Below are 20,596 nucleotides of genomic sequence, written 5' to 3' on the forward strand. Positions count from 1 at the left end.
GGTGATGAACGAAAATAACACAAAGGTAAAGATAGATATACTTATGTAATTCATTGGTAGGAATTTCAGATAAGCGTATGAAGATGCTAGTCCCTTCCGTCTCTCTGCTTTCCTACTGTCTTCATCCAATCCTTCTTACTCCTTTCCATGGAAAGCTTGTGTAGGGTTTCACCGTTGTCAATGGCTACCTCCCATCCTATCAGTGAAAACGATTGCATATGCTCTGTCACAGCACGCGGAATTCAGCTGTCGGTTCTCGGTCAGGCCGGAATAGAATCCATCGATTTTTTTGCGTCTGCCACAAACGCCCCGCCTGCTAGGAGTTTGAAGCATGTCACAGTCATTCAGTCATTGAATCCTACTCAGAATACCACAGACAAGGTTAGACCTTCCGGATTCTCTTGAATGCCGCCATCAGTTCTTGCCTATACCACGAAGATTCCGGTTAAAAAATCCAAGAGATAAACACTAGAGCCTTGTTTGCTTGTAGAACAGAAGTGGTTGTCAGTCACTCTGTTCATGAGTGAGAATGATGATGAGTGTCACGGATCATCACAGTCATCAAGTTGAAGAACAAGTGATATCTTAGAACAAGAACAAGCGGAATTGAATGGAAGAACAATAGTAATTGCATTAATACTCGAGGTACAGCAGAGCTCCACACCTTAATCTATGGTGTGTAGAAACTCCACCGTTGAAAATACATAAGAACAAGGTCTAGGCATGGCAGAATGGCCAGCCTCCCAAAGTGATCAAAAGATCTAAAGAACTTGGGAAAAGTATGGACTATCATATATTGCTGGAAAGCCCAGGATGTCTACTTTCCAATGCCGTTGAGAGCGCGCCAATTGGGCTTCTGTAGCTCCAGAAAATCCACTTTGAGTGCAGGGAGGTCAGAATCCAACAGCATCTGCAGTCCTTTTCAGTCTCTGAATCAGATTTTTGCTCAGGTTCCTCAATTTCAGCCAGAAAATACCTGAAATCATAGAAAAACACACAAACTCATAGTAAAGTCCAGAAAAGTGAATTTTAACTAAAAGCTAATAAAAATATACTAAAAACTAACTAAATCCTACTGAAAACATACTAAAAACAATGCCAAAAAGCGTATAAATTATCCGCTCATCAGCAAGCCATCTCTGAGCTCCAAATTCCATTCCATTATAAACAAGATTCCGAAAAAGACGATGAACCGGAGTTTTGTCTTCGATCTCTACATGTTCAACCCAAGTCACCTAATAATAACGATAACCTATTAGCAGAGTGACTAATATGCATGTTATGATAATATCAAAGTATAGCCAAATTTGAATTTCACTTTGGAGTATCCATTAGGCATGTCCTGAATGAAGCAACCGAAGGAAGGCGATGAGATCCAAACGGCGGAGCAAAGTGATTGTCCTGTGGAAAATCATAGGAAACATCACTCCCATTGTTCACAACAGGTGATTCAGTAGCTAGGGTTCCTGAATTCGACCCCTTCGGAGGTTTATCTGAACTCTTCATCACGCCGCGCTGAGGCTCAGTTTCGCAAGGCGATTCGCTAGCTCGTTCTTCTCCCTCTGACGCCTTCCCTTGTTGTCCTTGTTCGTTTCCACCTTCGCCACCTTCTGAATCCTTATCTTTTGGGAGAAGCTCCGGCACTCCCTCTGTGACAGCTCCGGTGCTCCCTTCGTTAAGGAGTCACCATCAAATCCTTAAATCCTCAAAATGGCGCAGCGAGGGTGGGGATCTGAGCTCTTCTCCTCAAATCCTCAAAATGGCGCAGCGAGGGGAGGTTGCCAAAGTTGAGAGTGACGGTGTAAGAGTTGAGAGTGAGAGAGTCTCAAAGAAGGGTGGGGATCTGTTGGCAAAGTTTTAGGTTAGGATTCAAGGGTTATTGGGTTTGGGTCAGGATATTAGGCTTTCCTTTTTAAAACCTTTTGGCCACGCTTTTAAAGCGTGCCAAAAGAGCATCAGGATATGGTCACGCTTTAAAAGCGTGGCAAAAGAACACCAGGATATGGCCACGCTTTATAAACGTTATTGTAGTGAAACTCTGTTGCCACGCTTTCAAAACGTCCCTGTTTTTGTCTATGGCCACGCTTTTGAAGCATGGCAGAAAACAAATGTGGCCGTATCTCTATTCAATTGCCACCACTTTTGGCCACGCTTTTAAAGCGTGGCAAAAAAAGCGTGGCCATAGGCCTTTTTCTTGTAGTGTTCCATTTCCTACAACATAATTTGAACCAAACTCATAGCCAAAGGGGTGGGAATTCATAGTATCAAGACAAAATAAACTCAAAAGCTAACAAGAAATAATGAAAGCAAACTACTAAAACTAGCAACAACTAACAAAGTATATTCGCAATATTCACATATATAAAATAATAAATAACAAGGCAAATATTTGCAATTCCCTAGCAACGGCGCCAAAATTTGATGTTGGAAAATTGTCGGTAAAGAATTTCTCAATGAAATCTCGTTGCAAGTATAGTTCTAAACCAATAAACAATCCTCAATCAAGATTTAATTTGTTTGTTACAAGTACAAACCCCAATGAAAATAACCGAAGTTTTTAAACTTTGGGTCATCTCTCAATGAATTATAGGGAAGTGGGCTCAATTATTGGTTCATATGGCTAAGGATCTTTATCATTGTTACTAACCACAACATGATAATTGCAAGGATTAATCTCATTAAGTCATCCTCTAACAATTGAAGGAAAGTCAAATGAGCTATATTAATCCTAGTCTATAAGTCCTAACCACTTACTAATTGAATTAGTAAAAGCTAGAGTCAATAGATACCAATCATCAATCACTTGGACATTAGCAACTCAAGTTCACCTAAATTACCATCCCAAGCCAAGAACACAAAAATCTATCTAACATCCTACCAAGCATTTTATCAAATACTTGGAAGGCATAAAAGGAAAGCAAGATAAAATTGTAAGAAATGTAAATCTACAACTACTCAAGGCAAGGAAATAACAATAGTAAAGCAATTAAACAATAAAAGAACATAAAACATCAATTGTATTAAAAGGAAAGCCAAATCTAACAAGAGTACATCAACATAAAAGAAGCATAAAGGGAAATGACAACCAAATATAAAAGAAACAAGATGTAGCAACAAGAAATTGCAAGGAAAAGCAAATGGGAAAAAGAATTACACTAGATCTAAGAAAATCCTTATCAAAACCTAACCTAATTTCTAGAGAGAAGAGAGAGCTTCCCTCTCTAGAATTTTAGCCTAAAACATGGTGAAAACTTAAGCTAACACTACTTGGTTCATCCCCCCTCAATCCTTGGGTTCAATAGCATCAGAAATGAGTTGGATTGGGCCTAAAATGAGCAAGAAATCACTGGCCACGAGTTGCTTAAAATGGCCCACGCTGATCCTGCGATGCGTGCGATTCCTTCATTTCTTCATAAGTTCTCCATTTTTACATGCTTTTTCCTTTATTCCTTCAATCCAATCTTTGTCTTCTAAACCTGAAATCACTTAACAAACATATCGAGGCATCGAATGGAATCAAGGTGAATTAAATTTAGCTATTTTAAGACCTAAAAAGCATGTTTTCACACTTAAGCACAAATAGAGAATTTACAAAACCAAGCTATTTTAGTGAATAAATGTGGCAAAAAGTTGATAAAATCCTCTAAATTCAACACAAGATAAACTTTAAAAATGGAGTTTATCGCTGCTCCTTTTGGGTGTTAAACGCCCACTCTAGCCTCCCTGGCTGGCATTCAACGCTAGCAAGGTCTTTACTACAGGGTGTTCTGTTTCCAACTCTGACTATTTCTATTTCTATTCTAACTGCTGCACATGATCACAAAACATCAAAAAGCAAGCAGAAACTCAAAAATAAACTAAAATAAACTCAAATGAAAATAAACAAAATTAATAATAACAGAAATACTCTACTCATGGTTGGGTTGCCTCCCAACAAGCGCTTCTTTAATGTCATTAGCTTGACATCACTGTACTTAATTTAGTAGCAGTGTTGAGTCTCCTGGCTCAATATCTTCTCCAAGGTAATGTTTGACCCTTTGTTCGTTGACAGTGAACCTTGTGTCAGGATCCTTACCTTGAAGTTATATGTGCTCGTAATATGATACACTAGTAATCACATACGGTCCCGTCCAATAGGATTTTAGTTTCCCAGGGAATAGTTTGCATCTTGAGTTGAAGAGCAGGGCCTTCTATCCTGGTTCAAAGACTCTGGAAGATATCTTCCTGTCATGCCACCTTTTTGCTTTTTCCTTATAGATCTTTGCATTTTCAAATGCAGCCAAGCAGAATTCATCCAACTTATTTAGTTGGAGCAGCCATTTTTCTCCTACTGCTTTAGCACCTAGGTTGAGGAATCTAGTGGCCCAATAGGCTTTGTGTTCTAGTTCCACTGGCAAATGATAGGACTTCCCATACACTAGTTGATTAGGTGATGTTCCTATAGGGGTTTTGAAAGCTGTTCTGTATGCCCACAGAGCATCATCAAGCTTTCTAGCCCAATCCTTTCTAGAGGTGCTTACTGTCCTCTCTAGGATCTGCTTTATTTCTCTAGTTGAGACTTCAGCTTGCCCATTTATTTGGGGATGATACGGGGTTGCAACTTTATGGCTTAAGACAGAATCCAACTATTTGTTGCAAAAATGAGTACCTCCATCACTAATCAGTGTCATTGGGACACCAAATCTACTGAATAAGTTCTTTTGGAGGAACTTCATAACTAATCTAGTGTCTGATGAGCGGATATTTTATACAGTTTTTGGCATCATTTTCATATAGTTTTTAGTATGTTTTGTTTAAGTTTTACTAATTTTTCATAGGTTTTAGTGCAAAATTCACATTTTTGGATTCTACTATGAGTTTGTGTATTTTTATGCAATTTCAGGTATTTTCTGGCTGAAATTGATGAGCTGGAGCAAAAGTCTGATTCAGAGACAGAGAAAGCATTGTAGATGTTGTCCGGATCTGACATCCTTGCACTAGGAAGAGCTTTTCTGGAGCTACAGAAGTCCACATGGAGCATTCTCAACGGCTATAGAAAGTTTACTTCCAGAGCTTTCTAGCAATGTTTAATAGTCCATACTTTGCTTCAGATTAGAAGGCCCAAAACTGACATCCAACGCCAGCCTCCTGCCCTCTTTCAGGCGTCCAGCGCCCAAGGAAAAGTGATCAGCATCCAAATACCCAAAGAGGACACCCTAGCCAGCGTTCAATGCCCTAGAAGCCTTATAGCACATGGATCTCATTAAAGCTCAGCCTAAACACTCACCAAGTGGGCCCCATAAATGGATTTTACAACTAAAAATGCCCCTTTACCCTTACTGGTCATTAATTTAGTATTTAAAGTAGAAGATCACTCTTTGTTAAGGATCTTCAGCCACTTTTACACCTATTTTAATTTCTTATTGTATTTTCCTATCAATATGAATTTCTAAACCTCCTAGGTTGAGGGGAGGAGCCCTGCTAAGTTCTATGAATTAATAAAAGTATTATTGTTCTTCTTTGATCTGTGTCTAATTCAATTCTAAGATGTATATTTGTTTTTCAACATGGTGAATGGGATGATCCGTGATAATTAGCTCAGTTCATCATATTAGGATCGCGTGCTTGACAACCACCCGTGTCTACTTGGGTTCATGTGAATACATAACTGGAAAGCACTAACCACCAACTTGATTATACATTTCTCAGACGGCTAATCCACGACCTCATTGGGGACTTCTCGAGACACCAATTCTGCTAAGGTATGGGGAGATTAGGGTCTCTGTGGTAGAGGCTAGAATCAAAAGGTGTAGCATTCTCTGATCCGGAAGATCCGACCTTGTCTGTGGCATTTTGAGTAGGTTCATTAAGGAGAATGGACTGCAGAAGTTTCACCCTCAATTAGACTGGATGCGCACTAACCCTGATGTTCAGATCTGGAGGAGCATTGGTGACCTCTTAAGAAAGGCATTGATCACATATAGCCTGCCATTGAAGGAATCATTCACAAGCAAAGAAGACAGTAAGACGATAGTTAATCCAGAAGGACAAAGCAACTCCAAGCCTTATCCATCTAAGTTTTAAGATTATCATTGTAAACATATCAATTTAATCCCATCTTCCAAATCAAAACCAACAACTTCTTGATTCGCCTGACTATAACCTGCAAGATAACCATAGCTTGCTTCAAACCACAATCCTTGTGGGATCGACACTGACTCGCTCAGGTATTACTTGGACAACCTAGTGCACTTGCTGGTATAGTTGTACGAAATGTGGGGATTCGTGCACCATGTTTTTGGCGCCGTTATCGGGGATTGTTCGAGTTTGGACAACTGACAGATTATCTTATTTCCTAGATTAGGTATTTTATTTAATTTTGTTTGAGTCTTTTATTTTTATTTTCTTTTCTTTTTTTGGAAAATCAAAAACTTTTTCAAAAATATTTTTCTTTTCTTTGGTTAATCTTTCTTCTTGGTTTGAGTCTTTTATTTTTGTTCTTGTTGAGTTTTTCAAAAATTTTGAGTTTTCCGAAAAATTTGAATCTTTCTTTCTAAAAATTTTCAAAAATAGTTTCTTTGTTTAAATCTTATGTCAAATCTTTAAGTTTGGTGTCTTCATGTTTTTTTTCTTTTAATTTTCGAAAATTTTGTGTTTGATTTTAAAAAATTTTAAGTTTGGTGTCCTGTTCTTGTGTTCTTTGAATTTCTTGAGTCTTGTTCTTAGTGTTTTTCTTAATATTCAAAGTGTTCCTGCTTTTTCTTTTTGTTTTGATCTTAAAATTTTTAAGTTTAGTGTCCCTTTATGTTTTTCTTTAAATTTTCAAAAACTAGGTGCTTTTGATAAAAAAATTTGAAGTTTTGTATCTTTTACTTGTTTTTCTCTTTCTTCATTAAATTCAAAAATAAAAAATATATCTTTTCTATCTTTTTTTAAAAATTATTTTTGAAATTTTTAATTAAAAATTCAGATTTTAATTTTAAATTTTTACCTTATCTTTGATTTCAAATATCAAAAATCAAATCTTTTCAAAATCATATCATTTTCAAAAATCATATCTTTTTCAAAATCTTATCTTATCTTTTTCTTCAAAACTCAAAAATCTTATCTTATCATTTTCAAATTTAAAATTTAAGAATTCAAATTTCAAATTTTAAAATTAAATATTTTTCAAAATAAAATTTCAAATCTCGTCTTTTTCAAATCTTTCTCAAATCTTTTCAAATTTTTATCTTATCTTTTCTAATCTCATATTTTAAAATTAAATCTTTTTCAAATGTTTTTAATTTCTCATCTTATCTTTTCTTACCTTTTTAAATTTCAAATTTTTAAATTTAAATCTTTTCTTATCTTATCTCTTATCCTATTTTATTTTCAAATCTTTCTTAATTAATTACTTATCTTCCGTCTCTTCTTTTTCGAAACTTCCTAACTAATTCTTCTCTCTTCTTATTTTCGAAAATTCTATTTTTCTTATCTCTCTTCTATTTTCGAATTTCACTAACTAATTTTCAATTCTTTTTAATTAATTAACCTTAATTTTTGAAATTAATTAATAAATAAAATAAAAATAAAAAAATTTTAATTCTTATTTATCTTTTCTATTTCTAATTCTTTTCATCTCTATTTATATTATTCAAACTCTTCTCCTCTCTTATCTTCCATCTTAACTTTTCTATCTTTTCTTTCTTCACATCTAAATGGGAGCTCTCTATACTCAAATCAGACATAGAAGCTTACTTTCTTTCTTTTCTTCTTTTCTTGTTTATGACAAGGAATAGGGATAAAGAACCCCTCTTTATTCTTGATCCTTAACTTGAAAGAACTTTAAGGAGGAGTTTACAACAAGCTAAAGGACAACACTCCCGAAGAAACATGTCAGAAAATTTTGAACAAGAAATAGGACGCATGGCCGAACCTGAAGGAGATGCAAGAAAGGTTCTCTGTGACTTCACCATGCCTACCTCTGACTTTTATGGCAGAAGCATCTCTGTACTTTCCATTGGAGCTAACAATTTTGAGCTTAAGCCTCAGTTAGAGACGAATGGACTTTTGCTAGTAAATAATTTCATAAAAATAATCACGGTGTAAGTATAGTTTCTAAACCAGCAAAGAATCCTTTCGTACAAAAGTTTGGTTGTCACAAGTAACGAAATCCAATAAAATTAATAACCGAAGTATTTAAACCTCGGGTAGTCTCTCAAGGAATTGCAGGGAGGTGTATTTATTATTGGTTATGGAAAAAGTATCTTTTGGGTTTTTTTTGAAAGGTTTGAACAAGGAATTTAGATGGCAGGAAAATAAATTAATAACTAGAGAAAATCTTGGCAAGGTATGAGAATTGGAAATTCCATCCTAGTTATCCTTATCAGTTGTGATGAGAATTGTTTATTGCTCCCACTTAGGTAACCCTTACAAAATAAAGAAAAGTCAAGTGGACTAATCAGTTTGATTTCTCAAATCCTAGTCAACTCCTATGGAAAGACTAGCATTAGAGGAATCCAAATTAATCAGCAAATTCCACTTTTTAATCAGCACTTGAGTTTGATAACTCAAGTGTCACCAATTACTCAACCAAAGCCAAAAGGAGAAAAATCCAAATTATTTATATCATAAATAAAAGAAAACAATCATAAATCTGAAATACCTTAATGTGAATTAAATAAGAAAATAAATCCTAACATGGAGTTCATAAGCTAAATTGGGAAAAATAAACAATTAAAGTAATAGAATAAAATAAAAGTAGAGGAGATAATAAATTAAAGGAACATTGAACCTGGAATTGTGAAGAAGCAATACTAAAATTAAGAGAAATCTTAAATCCTAAATCCTAAGAGAGAGGCTGTATGAGCCTATGCTTATGAATGAATTTATTCCCCCACTTTAGAGCCTCTAATCTGTGTTTTCTGAGCTGAGAACTGGGCCAGAAATAGCCCAAAAATCGCTAGGGGCGAATTCAAATACGTCCAGGTCGCTGGAATTTCTGCAGAACAATGCATGCACGTGATTCACGCATGCGCATCATTTTGCTGTATGTCCACTATATTGAAATACATATAATTTCGAAGCCTCGAATGTTAGCTTTCCAACGCAACTAAAACCGCTTCATTTGGACCTCTGCAGCTCAAGTTATTACCGTTTGAGTACGAAGAGGTCAGGCTAGACAGCTTAGCAATTTCTTCAGCTTCTTGTATTCCTTCCACTTTTGCATGCTTCCTTTCCATCCTCTGAGCCATTCCTGCCCTGTAATTAATCTTTGAAAGCACTTAACACACATATCAAGGCATCGAATGGTAATAAGAGATTATTAAACATAGCAAATTTAAAGCCCAAAGAATCATGTTTTCAATCATAGCACAAAATCCGGAAGGAAAAAGTAAAACCGTGCAAATAGTATGAATAAGCGGGTAAAGAGTTGATAAAAACCACTCAATTGAGCACAAGATAAACCATGAAATAGTGGTTTATCAACCTCCCTACACTTAAACATTAGCATGTCTTCATGTTAAGTTTAAGAGAAGCTATAAGAGTGAAAAGGAATGGTAAGACTTATGAAATGCAATGCAACCTTTGTATATGAATGCAACTATATGCTGAGATGTTTCTATCTACTTGGTTAAAAGTAAATGAGTTCTCTAAGACAAACATAAATCAAATTCCACTAATTCAAATCATACAGTAAAGACAAGTAAACTTGTAAGAAGATAGCTCATAAAAGCAGGGAACATAGAATCAAGCATTGAACCCTCACTCGTTGTGTATATGCACTCTAATCTCTCAAGTGTCTAGGGTTGATCACTCTACTCTTCTCTAGTCATGCCTTCTAAAACTTTGTTCTTCATCTAACCAATCAACAAATATTTAATGTACTAATGCAAACATCATGAGGTCTTTTCAAGGTTGTAATGGGGCTAAGGTAAATGAGAGGATATATATATGTATGGCTAAGTGAGCTGAAATATGAATCTTTAATTAACCTAAGCTTTCACCTAACATACACACATACTCTATATAACTCTAAAATCATGCCTAGCTACCCTATTATTCCCACTTTTGTATCACATACTCATGTACCAAATATTTCTTCTAATTTCATCAACCCAAGTTCCCACAGTTCCCCACACTTAATTGATACACAATCCTTAACTTAAGCTAACCAAAGATTCAATTTGGGGTATTTAATTTGTTTTTTTGCTTAAGGTTAGTGATGTGGTAAAATATAGAACAAATAGGGATTAAAAGGCTCAAAGTGGCTAACAAAGGTAATTGAAAGGGTAGGCTATTTGGGATAAGTGAGCTAGTAACAAATAATGGCCTCAATCATATGCAAGCATGTAAATACAATAAATAATGGACATATAGAATGAAACAAAGCAAAGATTGCAGTTATAGAGAAGGAAACACACAAGAATAAAATATTATGGTTAAATAATGTAACCATGTAATTAAGCTCAAATCTCACGGGTTGTGTGTTCTTAGCTATCAACCATGTTCCAAATACAACTTCCAACAAGTTTATCACAAATTTTCAATTTAAATTAGTGAAATACTATAAAATAGGGTCTTGAAAAGAAACTTATCACTTCAACCAAGTAGTGGTAGAATATGCACAAAATGAAGCAAACATGCAATGAAACATGCAAATGCAACAATGAACTAACAAATAAAATAAAACATTGGTGTTGAGAAGAAAATAACTAACCCACGGAAGTCGGTATTGACCTCCACACGCTTAAAGATTACACCGTCCTCGGTGCATGCTAAGATGTGCAAGTGGACGGGTTTCTCCAACTGACGCTTTTCTCCAAAGATTGTGTAGATGGACTTGTTTGTCTCCCCATTAAGAAGTTTTTTTTCTCTTTTTCCTTCTTCGGTGGCCGGCCTGAAAGAAGAGAAAACATAGAACAGGAACCCAAAAACAATGATAGAAAACAAATAAAATATGAGTGGGTAATGCCAAATAATAAGGGTTTCAATTACATGGTAGCTACAACATGCAGTGAGAAAACAGTAGAAGCATACGGCATATCAATAGTGCAAGAATTGCAACAATGGGGAAGAGAGTGTGGGTAATGCTAGATAGTATAAGTGCATATCAATGCAAAAGGAATACCAGTATTATAAAAATGAGCATTGACTTATGAATAATAATACCCAATAAGAATAAAACAAGTCATGAAGCACCGGAATAATGTAAGAAAAGATGCAACAGTTGAATAAGAAAATTTAACACCAATGAAAAAATAATAAATTCAAAGAAGAAAATAAAAAATATGCACAAAATTAAAATATAATAAATGAAAGTATGCAAATCAATTAAGTAAAATAGGATGAAAGCGAAGAAGGATAAGAAGTTAAAGAGATGAAGTAAGAAAGAAAGAAGAAAGAAGAAAAGATAGAAGAAATTAGGATTAGAAAAAAAAAAGATAAGATAAGTGGCGGCGCAGGGATCTGGTGGTGTTGCATGAGTAATGCGCACGCGTACTCCACGCGTACGCATGGGTCGCGCAAATGGGGAGACGACGACGCGTGACCGAGCTTGTGCTACTCGCGCGAGGGCATCGTGGCGCTCGCACAACTCTTTGTTTGTATTGGGGTGTGTGCCAAAATAGCATATGACGCGTGCGCGTCATCGACGCAGACGCGTGAGTGTTCAGAATTGGAAAATGACCCGCACGCGTCAGGGACGCGTACGCGTGAGTGACTTTGTGCCTTGGGCATAGTTCCCGCACTAGGCCATCATAACTTTCGGCTTGACGCCTCTTTACGTCGATTTTCCATGGTCACGCGTGCCCGTCATTGACGCGTACGCGTGAAGTGCCAAATTTTCAATTGACGCGCATGCGTGAGGGATGCGTGCGCGTGGTGATGCTTGTGCGATTAGCACACTTTCTGCATGACTCCCACGTAATTTTCTACCATATTTTTTTTACAATATGCAGAATGTAAAATGCAGATGCTGATACAGACATTATGAATGAACACTAAGAAAAATAGAATAAAATAGAATTAAGAATAAAACAAAACAAAATAAAATTAAGACTGAAAAAGAACGATCATACCATGGTGGGTTGTCTCCCACCTAGCACTTTTAGTTATAGTCCTTAAGTTGGACATTTGGCGAGCTCCTTGTCATGGAGGCTTGTGCTTGAACTCATCCAAGAATCTCCACCAATGTTTGTAATTCCAACGGCCTCTGGGATCCCAAACTAGGTGCAAAGAGCCTTCAAGCATGTTAAAGCAAGTGACAAGGCCCCAAGAGTGTTGATTGCTAGACTGAATTCCGAGGTTCCAAACCTTGCTTTTGCACTCGTCTTCTTGTTGAGCAATATTGTTCCATCCGGGTGGCAAGCAGTCTAAATTCTCACTGAAGCGGCCAAACAACATCCTAGACCCACTCAAGTAAGCTCTACACCAAACTTTGCGTTTAAACTTTGAGCACACAACCATGTTGAACTTGCTTGACAACTCCAACCACTAACCATCTTCTTCTTACTCTTAATGCCACAAAGAGCTCTAAATTGACCATCTGTCTCTAGTAGCCCATATTCAAGTGGGAAAGTAAAGGTTAAGGATAAGAATTTTACCCACTTGAATATTGTATTGGATGGTAATGGCTTTGGGAAAGGTGTTTCTAATGATCTTGCAGGCTCCACTCCCTTGTGCTCTTCTCTGACAACTTCCACCTCTTTGCAAGCTTCTTTAATATCAAACTCTTCCTCTTGGGAACTTTCTTCCACTTCAATTTCTTCTTCATTGCTCACCAAGGGCATGGGAAGTTGTGCTTCTTCTTCTTTAATCTCCATCTCTTGATCAAACTCTTCCAAGTCTTCAACCATGATATGCCTTGGAGGTTGTACTCCCTCCTCAACATCAACATCAAACATCTTGGAAGGAGGCTCTATGACTGGACTTTCCCATGGAGGCTCAGCATCTCCTAAGTCTTCAATCACTTCCTCTTTGACTATTGCGGCTTTGTCCAGTTGTTTTAGCATAAAATCATACTCCTCCTTGATGATTACCTTTCAATAACAACTCCCTTCATCTACTCCTTCATCTTCAAGGGTCTTTACTATCTCTACCTCTTGGGTCTCCTCTGACTCCTCTGGAAATAAGGCCGTGTGTAACCGATCCATTGCGTCCATAAGACGATTCCTTCTCTCTTGTTCCATGTCAATAACATAATTGGTATCATCTTGCTCTTGGGTTGGTGGATGTGGGTGCTCTTCCACGGAGTGTGGTGATGGGATGTAAAGATCATTATGTGGTTGAAGAGGAAGTAGACTAGAGCTTGAGGGTTGAGCATTCGAGGTAGAGGATTGGTTCATACTGAATATAAGAGCTTGGAGGGTAGAGGCTTAGAGAGTAGAGGTTATACTAGTGAGAGAGGTAAGTGTGTTCTCCATGGAGGTTTGGGGTGGATAGGAGGGTTCATTTGTTGGGAGAAAGGGCTCATAACACGAAGGTGGTTCCTCTTGATAAGGATATGGAGATGGTATATATTGAGGTGGTGGTTTTATGTATGGTTCATATGGTGGTTGATATGGTGGATATGGGTTAGGGTCATATGAAGGTGAATAGTGAAAAGGGGCTTGTGAGTATAGTGGTCCAAAGCTATGTTCAGGAGGGGTTCATAGGCGTATGGTGGTGGTTGTTGATAATCAAAAGAGCACTCACCATAGCCATTATCTTGATATGCTTCTTGGAATCGCTCTTGGTCATAGTATATTGGCGGAGGCTGTTGCCAAGAGGGTTGATCAAAGCCCTATGGCTCCTCCCATCTTTGATTTTTCCAACCTTGATGCCTGTTCCTATTAGAGCTTCCATTCCCTACAACAACATTGGAACCAAACTTGAAACCAGAGAGGTAAGAATTCATAGTAGTGAGAGAAAATAAAAAAATTAATAAAAAGCAAATATTTACAATTACCAATAATAAGGCACACGTTTGCAATTCTCCAGCAACGGCGCCATTTAGACGAACGGACTTTTGCTAGTAAAGAATTTCATAAAAATAATCACGTTGTAAATATAGTTTCTAAACCAGCAAAGAATCCTTTCGTACAAAAGTTTAGTTGCCACAAGTAACAAAATCCAATAAAATTTATAACTGAAGTATTAAACCTCGGGTCTTCTCTCAAGGAATTGCAGGGAGGTGTATTTATTATTGGTTATGGAAATAGTATCTTTTGGGGTTTTTTTTTGAAAGGTTTGAACAAGGAATTTAGATGGCAGGAAAATAAATTAATAACTAGAAAAACTCTTAGCAAGGTATGAGAATTGGAAATTCCATCCTAGTTATCCTTATCAATTATGATGAGAATTGTTTATTGCTCCCACTTAGTTAACCCTTACTAAATAAAGGAAAGTCAAGTGGACTAATCAGTTTGATTCCTCAAATCCTAGTCAACTCCTATGGAAAGACTAGCGTTAGAGGAATCCAAATTAATCAGCAAATTCCAATTTTCAATCAGCACCTGAGTTTGATAACTCAAGTGTCGCCAATTACTCAACCAAAGCCAAAAGGGAAAAAATCCAAATTATTGATATCATAAATAAAAGGAATAAATCATAAATTTGAAATACCTTAATGTGTATTAAATAAGAAAATCAATCCTAACATGGAGTTCATAAGCCAAATTGGGAAAATAAATAATTAAAGTAATAGAATAAAATAAAAGTAGAGGAGACAATAAAGTAAAGGAACATTGAACTTGGAATTGTGAAGAAGCAATCCTAAAATTAAGAGAAATCATAAATCCTAAATCCTAAGAGAGATGAGAGAGCATTTTTCTCTAGAAACTACATCTAAAACCTAAAATTGTGAATTATGAGCCTATGCTTATGAATTAATGGATTCTCCCACTTTATAGTCTCTAATCTATGTTTTCTGAGGCGAGAACTGGGCCAGAAATAGCCTAAAAATCGCTGGGGGCGAATTCAAATACGTGCAGGTTGCTGGAATTTCTGCAGAACGATGTGTGCGCGTTGTTTTGCTGTACGGCGACTATATCGAATTATATATCATTTCGAAGCTCCAGATGTTAGCTTTCCAACGCATATGAAACCGCCTCATTTGGACCTCTGTAGCTCAAGTTATTACTGTTTGAGTACGAAGAGGTCAGACTGGACAACTTAGCAATTTCTTCAACTTCTTGTATTCCTTCCACTTTTGCATGCTTCCTTTCCATCCTCTGAGCAATTCCTACCATGTAATCTCTGAAAACACTTAACACACATATCAACGCATCGAATGGTAATAAGAGATGATTAAACATAGCAAATTTAAAGCCCAAAGAAGCATATTTTCAATCATAGCACAAAATCCAGAAGGAAAAAGTAAAACCGTGCAAATAGTATGAATAAGTGGGTAAAGAGTTGATAAAAACCACTCAATTGAGCACAAGATAAACCATGAAATAGTGGTTTATCAGTTAGTCTCTCTTTTGCAACAGAATTGCAAGTTCCATGGACTTCCAATGGAAGATTCACATCAGTTCTTGGCTGAATTTTTGCAGATTTGTTATACCATAAAGACCAATGGAGTAAATCCTGAAGTCTACAAGCTTATGCTCTTTCCCTTTTCTGGCTAAATTCTTTCCCCTTCAGAGAATGAGCAAAATAAGAGTGGAAGTTCAAACCTTCAGACAAAGAGAAGATGAATCCCTCTATGAATCCTGGGAAAGATACAAGCAACTAATCAGGAGGTGTCCTCCTGATATGCTCTCAGAATGGTCTATCATAGATTTGCTCTATGATGGTTTGTCTAAGATGTCCAAAATTTCATTAGATAGCTTTGTAGGTGGATCACTCTACTTGAAGAAAACGCCTGTAGAAGCTAGATAACTCACTGAGATGGATGCAAATAAACAATTCATGTACACCTCCAAGAGGAATCCTGATGACAAGTCATCTTATGCTAGTAAAACTTGATGAGGGAAAAATGATTCCACACAAACTAACCGGCAAGAGTACCGAGTCGCATCAAGTAATAATAACTCACAAGAGTGATGTCGATCCCACAAGGATTGATGTATCAAGTAACTTTAGTTAGGTGACGAATTTAGTTAAGCTAATGTTGATAAATTGGATTGACAGAAAGTAAATTGCAAGAATTCTAAAGTGCATAATGTAAATTGACAGGAGAGTAAATGACAGAAAGTTAATTTGACTGAAACTTAAAGAACAAGAAATTAAAAGGGCTGAATCTTAAATGATAAGAAAAGTAAATGACTGAATCTTAAAGTGCAGGAATTAAAAGTGCAGAAATATTAAATAGCAAGAAAAGTTAAATTGCATGAATAATAAAAGGATTTGGGTGCTGGGAATCAAAATAGAACTAGACAATATAAATTGCAGCAAGTGCAGAGAAATCACAGTTGAAGAAATTCAGAGGAACTAATTCATCAGGGATTAGAGATACTATAATCCTTCATAAATCAATTGGGTCTCAAATCCTTCCTCAATCATATGCATAGATCTATGGCGGATTGAAATTGATTGGATCCCAATTTCTTGGCAATCCAGTCTCTCTAATCACAATCAATCTTGCCAATTCCTTGATCTAATTGTCATGAGAAGAGTTAGAGCACATTTCTCTCATCCATAAGCCACACTAACTCTCAAGATCTCAATTCCTCCAGAATAGTGTTGATCAAGGGAGTAATGAAGGATAGAGCTTCGATTCTAATGAAGATAATTCCCCTTCCAAGGCTTACACCCACATTCAATTGAATTAACCCCCTTCCAGAGAGAATAATTCACAATCAAAGTAGAAGATACCCAATAGCTACTGATAAACCACTATTTTATGGTTTATCTTGTGCTTAATTGGGTAGATTTTATCCACTATTCTCACACTTATTCATAGAAATTGCATGTTGTACTTTTTCCTTCCTGAATTTGTTCTATGATTGAAAACATGCTTCTTTGGGCTTTAAATTTGCTATGTTTAATCCTCTCTTATTACCATTCGATGCCTTGATATGTGTGTTAAGTGATTTCAGGGATTACAGGGCAGGAATGGCTCAGAGGATGGAAAGGAAGCATGCAAAAGTGGAAGGAATACAAAAAACTGAAGGAACTGCTAAAGCTGCCCAACCTGACCTCTTGGTACTAAATCGACCATAACTTGAACTACAGAAGTCCAAATCACGCGGTTCTAGTTGCGTTAGAAAGCTAACATCCGGGGCTTCGCAACGATATATAATTTACCATAGCTGCTTCAAATACAGTTGATGCGAACACAAGGATCACGCGGACGCGTGACCTGGCAGAAACCCAATCCGCGCTAAAGCGTAGACGACGCTTCCGCGTGACTTTGCAGTGACCTGTACATACCAGAAGTCGCTGGGGGCGATTTCTAGATTGTTTTTGACCCAGTTTTCGGCTCAGAAAACACAGATTAGAGGCTATAAAGTGGGAGAATCCTTCCATTCATTCAACAATTCATATACAACATACATTCATTCATAATTCACAATTTTAGTTTTTAGATATAGTTTTTAGAGAGAGAGGTTCTCTACTCTCTCTTAGGTTTTAGGATTAGGATTTCTCTTAAAGGATTTAGGATTTCTTCTTTTCAAATTACAGGTTCAATGTTCCTTTTATTTATTTTCTCAATTTGGTTTATGAATTTTTTATGTTTAGATTGATTTTCTATTTAATACAATTTGAGGTATTTCATATTTATGATTTTTTAGCTTTTTACACTCTTAGCTTTGGTTGAGTAATTAGAGACTCTTGAGTTCTCAAACTCAGCTAATGATTAAAAACTGGAATTCTTTGCTAATTGATTTTAACTCCCCTAACTCTAGTCTTTTCTTGGGAATTGACCAGGACTTGAGGAATCAAATTGATTTATCCACTTAACCTACCTTCATAGTTAGAGGTTGACCAAGTGGGAGCAAAAGCCAATTCTCATCACAATTGATAAGGATAACTAGGATAGGACTTCCAATTCTCATACCTTACCAAGAGCTTTTCTAATTATTAATTTATTTTCCTTGCCATTTAAATTACCTGTTCCCTATTTCAAAAACCCAAAAATATACCTTTTTTCATAACCAATAATAAATCATACTTCCCTGCAATTCCTTGAGATGTCGACCTGAGGTTTGAATACTTCGGTTATCAATTTTATTAGGGTTTGTTACTTGTGACAACCAAAACTTTTGCACGAAAGGATTCTATCTTGGTTTAGAAACTATACTACGCCATTATATTTGTTAATTCTTTACCGATAGAAATCAGTTCGTCAAAATGGTGCTGTTGCCGGGGAATTGCAAACGTGTGCCTTATTATTAGTTATTGTAAATTTTTTTTTCTTTTGCTTGTTTATCTATTTTTGTTTTTAATTTTTATTAGCTACTTTGAATTCTCACCCCTGTCGCTATGAGTTTGGTTCCAATGTTGTTGTAGGGAATGGACGATATAAGGAGAACATGCATCATGGATGGAATAATCAAAGATGGGAGGAGCCACAAGGATTTGATCAACACTCTTAGCAACAACCACCTCCAATGGACTATCAACAACCATTCTGTGATGCACATCAAGGCAATGGCTATGGTGAGCACTCTTTTTATTATCAACAACCACCACCATATGCTTGTGAACTGCCTCCCTAACCTACCTTTGGACCACCATACTCACAAGCCTCCTACAACTAAACAATCCCATAAGACCCTAACCCTTATCCACCATATCAACCACCCTATGAGCCATATGAGCCATACATAGATCCACCCCAATTCTAACCCAATTACTCGCAAGGACCACCACCTCCATATACACCACATCCATATCCATAAATCCAAGAGCCTTATGATCCTACTTATGATATCTGAGCAGAGCAAGAGTCGAGGGATCGTCTCAAGGAAACAATGGATCAATTTCAAGCAACCCTGCCAATAATATACGTTGCCATTTAAATTACCTGTTCCTTATTTCAAAAACCCAAAAATATATCTTTTTCCATAACCAATAATAAATCATACTTCCCTACAATTCCTTGAGAAGACGACCCGAGGTTTGAATACTTCGGTTATCAATTTTATTAGGAATTTGTTACTTGTGACAACCAAAATTTTTGCACAAAAGGATTCTCTGTTGGTTTAGAAACTATACTTACAACGCCATTATATTTGTGAATTCTTTACCGATAGAAATAAGTTCGTCAGCTACACAATTAAATTGAGAAGAAGAAGAATTTCATTGATTCATTGGAATTACAATAGAGCTCCTCCCCCTAATGAAATTGGGGTTTATTTCATCATTGTTCTAGTACCAAAACAAAGAAAAGAAAAGTTGTAGAAAAATGAAGAACAGAAAAGAAAACAGATCTAAAAATTATAGAGAAAAATAAAAGAAAAAGTGAAGAAGAATATATTCGAAGAGATCCCCCAAAAGTAAAAAATCAAAAATCCCAAAATTAAAAAAAATCCAAAGTCCCCCTTATGAACTTAAATTTCCTTCTATTTATACACCTTCTAAATTGGCCATTCAAGAACTTGGAGTGGACTTTTTGCCTCTGATGAAGTGGGTCAGAATGGGTCCTCAGTTGGTGTGGTTGGGAGCTTGCTTCTTAAAGTGAACGCTGCATTCATTCACCTACGCGTGCATGTCCTATGTGCGTGCGCGCCCCTTGCAATGTTACACCATCAACGCGTGCGCGTACTACATGCGTGCGCGTCGATACGATCTTCAGCTTCAACCATGCGTGCGCGTACTATGCGTGCGTACACATCGTTTATAACATTCATTGATTGAACGCTACGTTCGCACCATGAACACTCTTCACGTGTGCACGCCCTGTGCGTATGCGCGTGAATGGTAAAATGTCACTTCTGTGTTCCAGCATCATGTACGCATTCGCGCCAACCACTACTTTTGTCACATCGACGCGTGCGCGTCGGTGACCAATTTCAAATCCCAACTCTAAGAGTATCACAGGCGTTCATTCAAAGTGAACGTTGTATTCTTGGCTTGTGAACGCTAATACAAATTATCCGCTCATCACAACACCAAACTTAAATTGTTGCTTGTCCCCAAGCAACTGAAAATCAAATAAGATAAAAAGAAGAGAATATGCAATGAATCTCAAAAACATCTGTGAAGATCAGTATTAATTAGATGAGCGGGGCTTTTAACTTTTTGCCTCTGAATAGTTTTGGCATCTCACTCTATCCTTTGAAATTCAGAATGATTGGCTTCTTTAGGAACTCAGAGTCCAGATAGTGTTAATGATTCTCCTAGTAAAGTATGATGATTCTTGAACATAGCTACTTATTGAGTCTTGGCTGTGGCCCAAAGCACTCTGTCTTCCAGTATTACCACCGGATACATACATGTCACAGACACATAATTGGGTGAACCTTTTCAGATTGTGACTCAGCTTTGCTAAAGTCCCCAATTAGAGGTGTCCAAGGTTCTTAAGCACACTCTTGTTGCCTTGGATCACAACTTTATTTCTTTCTTTTTCTTTCTTTTTTCGTTTTCTCCCTTTTTTTCGTTTTTCTCCCTTTTTTTTGTATTCACTGCTTTTTCTTGCTTCAAGAATCATTTTAATGATTTTTCAGATCCTCAGTAACATGTCTCCTTTTTCATCATTCTTTCA

At 36.7% G+C, this 20,596-nt stretch overlaps 1 protein-coding gene across 1 annotated transcript in view; it reads right to left on the bottom strand.

Annotated features, from left to right (window-relative positions):
- Positions 1–1,314: 1,314 nt before the first annotated feature.
- The window catches only part of LOC107469514 (uncharacterized), a 29,383-nt gene continuing 10,101 nt past the window's right edge, over positions 1,315–20,596 (bottom strand). Inside the window, exon 2 of the mRNA XM_016088883.1 lies at positions 1,315–1,670. Within this exon, the coding sequence (XP_015944369.1) occupies positions 1,315–1,670 (356 nt within the window). The remainder of the gene's footprint in view (positions 1,671–20,596) is intronic.

The sequence above is a fragment of the Arachis duranensis genome, chromosome 10 (assembly GCF_000817695.3).
Source record: "Arachis duranensis cultivar V14167 chromosome 10, aradu.V14167.gnm2.J7QH, whole genome shotgun sequence".
Taxonomy (NCBI): domain Eukaryota; kingdom Viridiplantae; phylum Streptophyta; class Magnoliopsida; order Fabales; family Fabaceae; genus Arachis; species Arachis duranensis.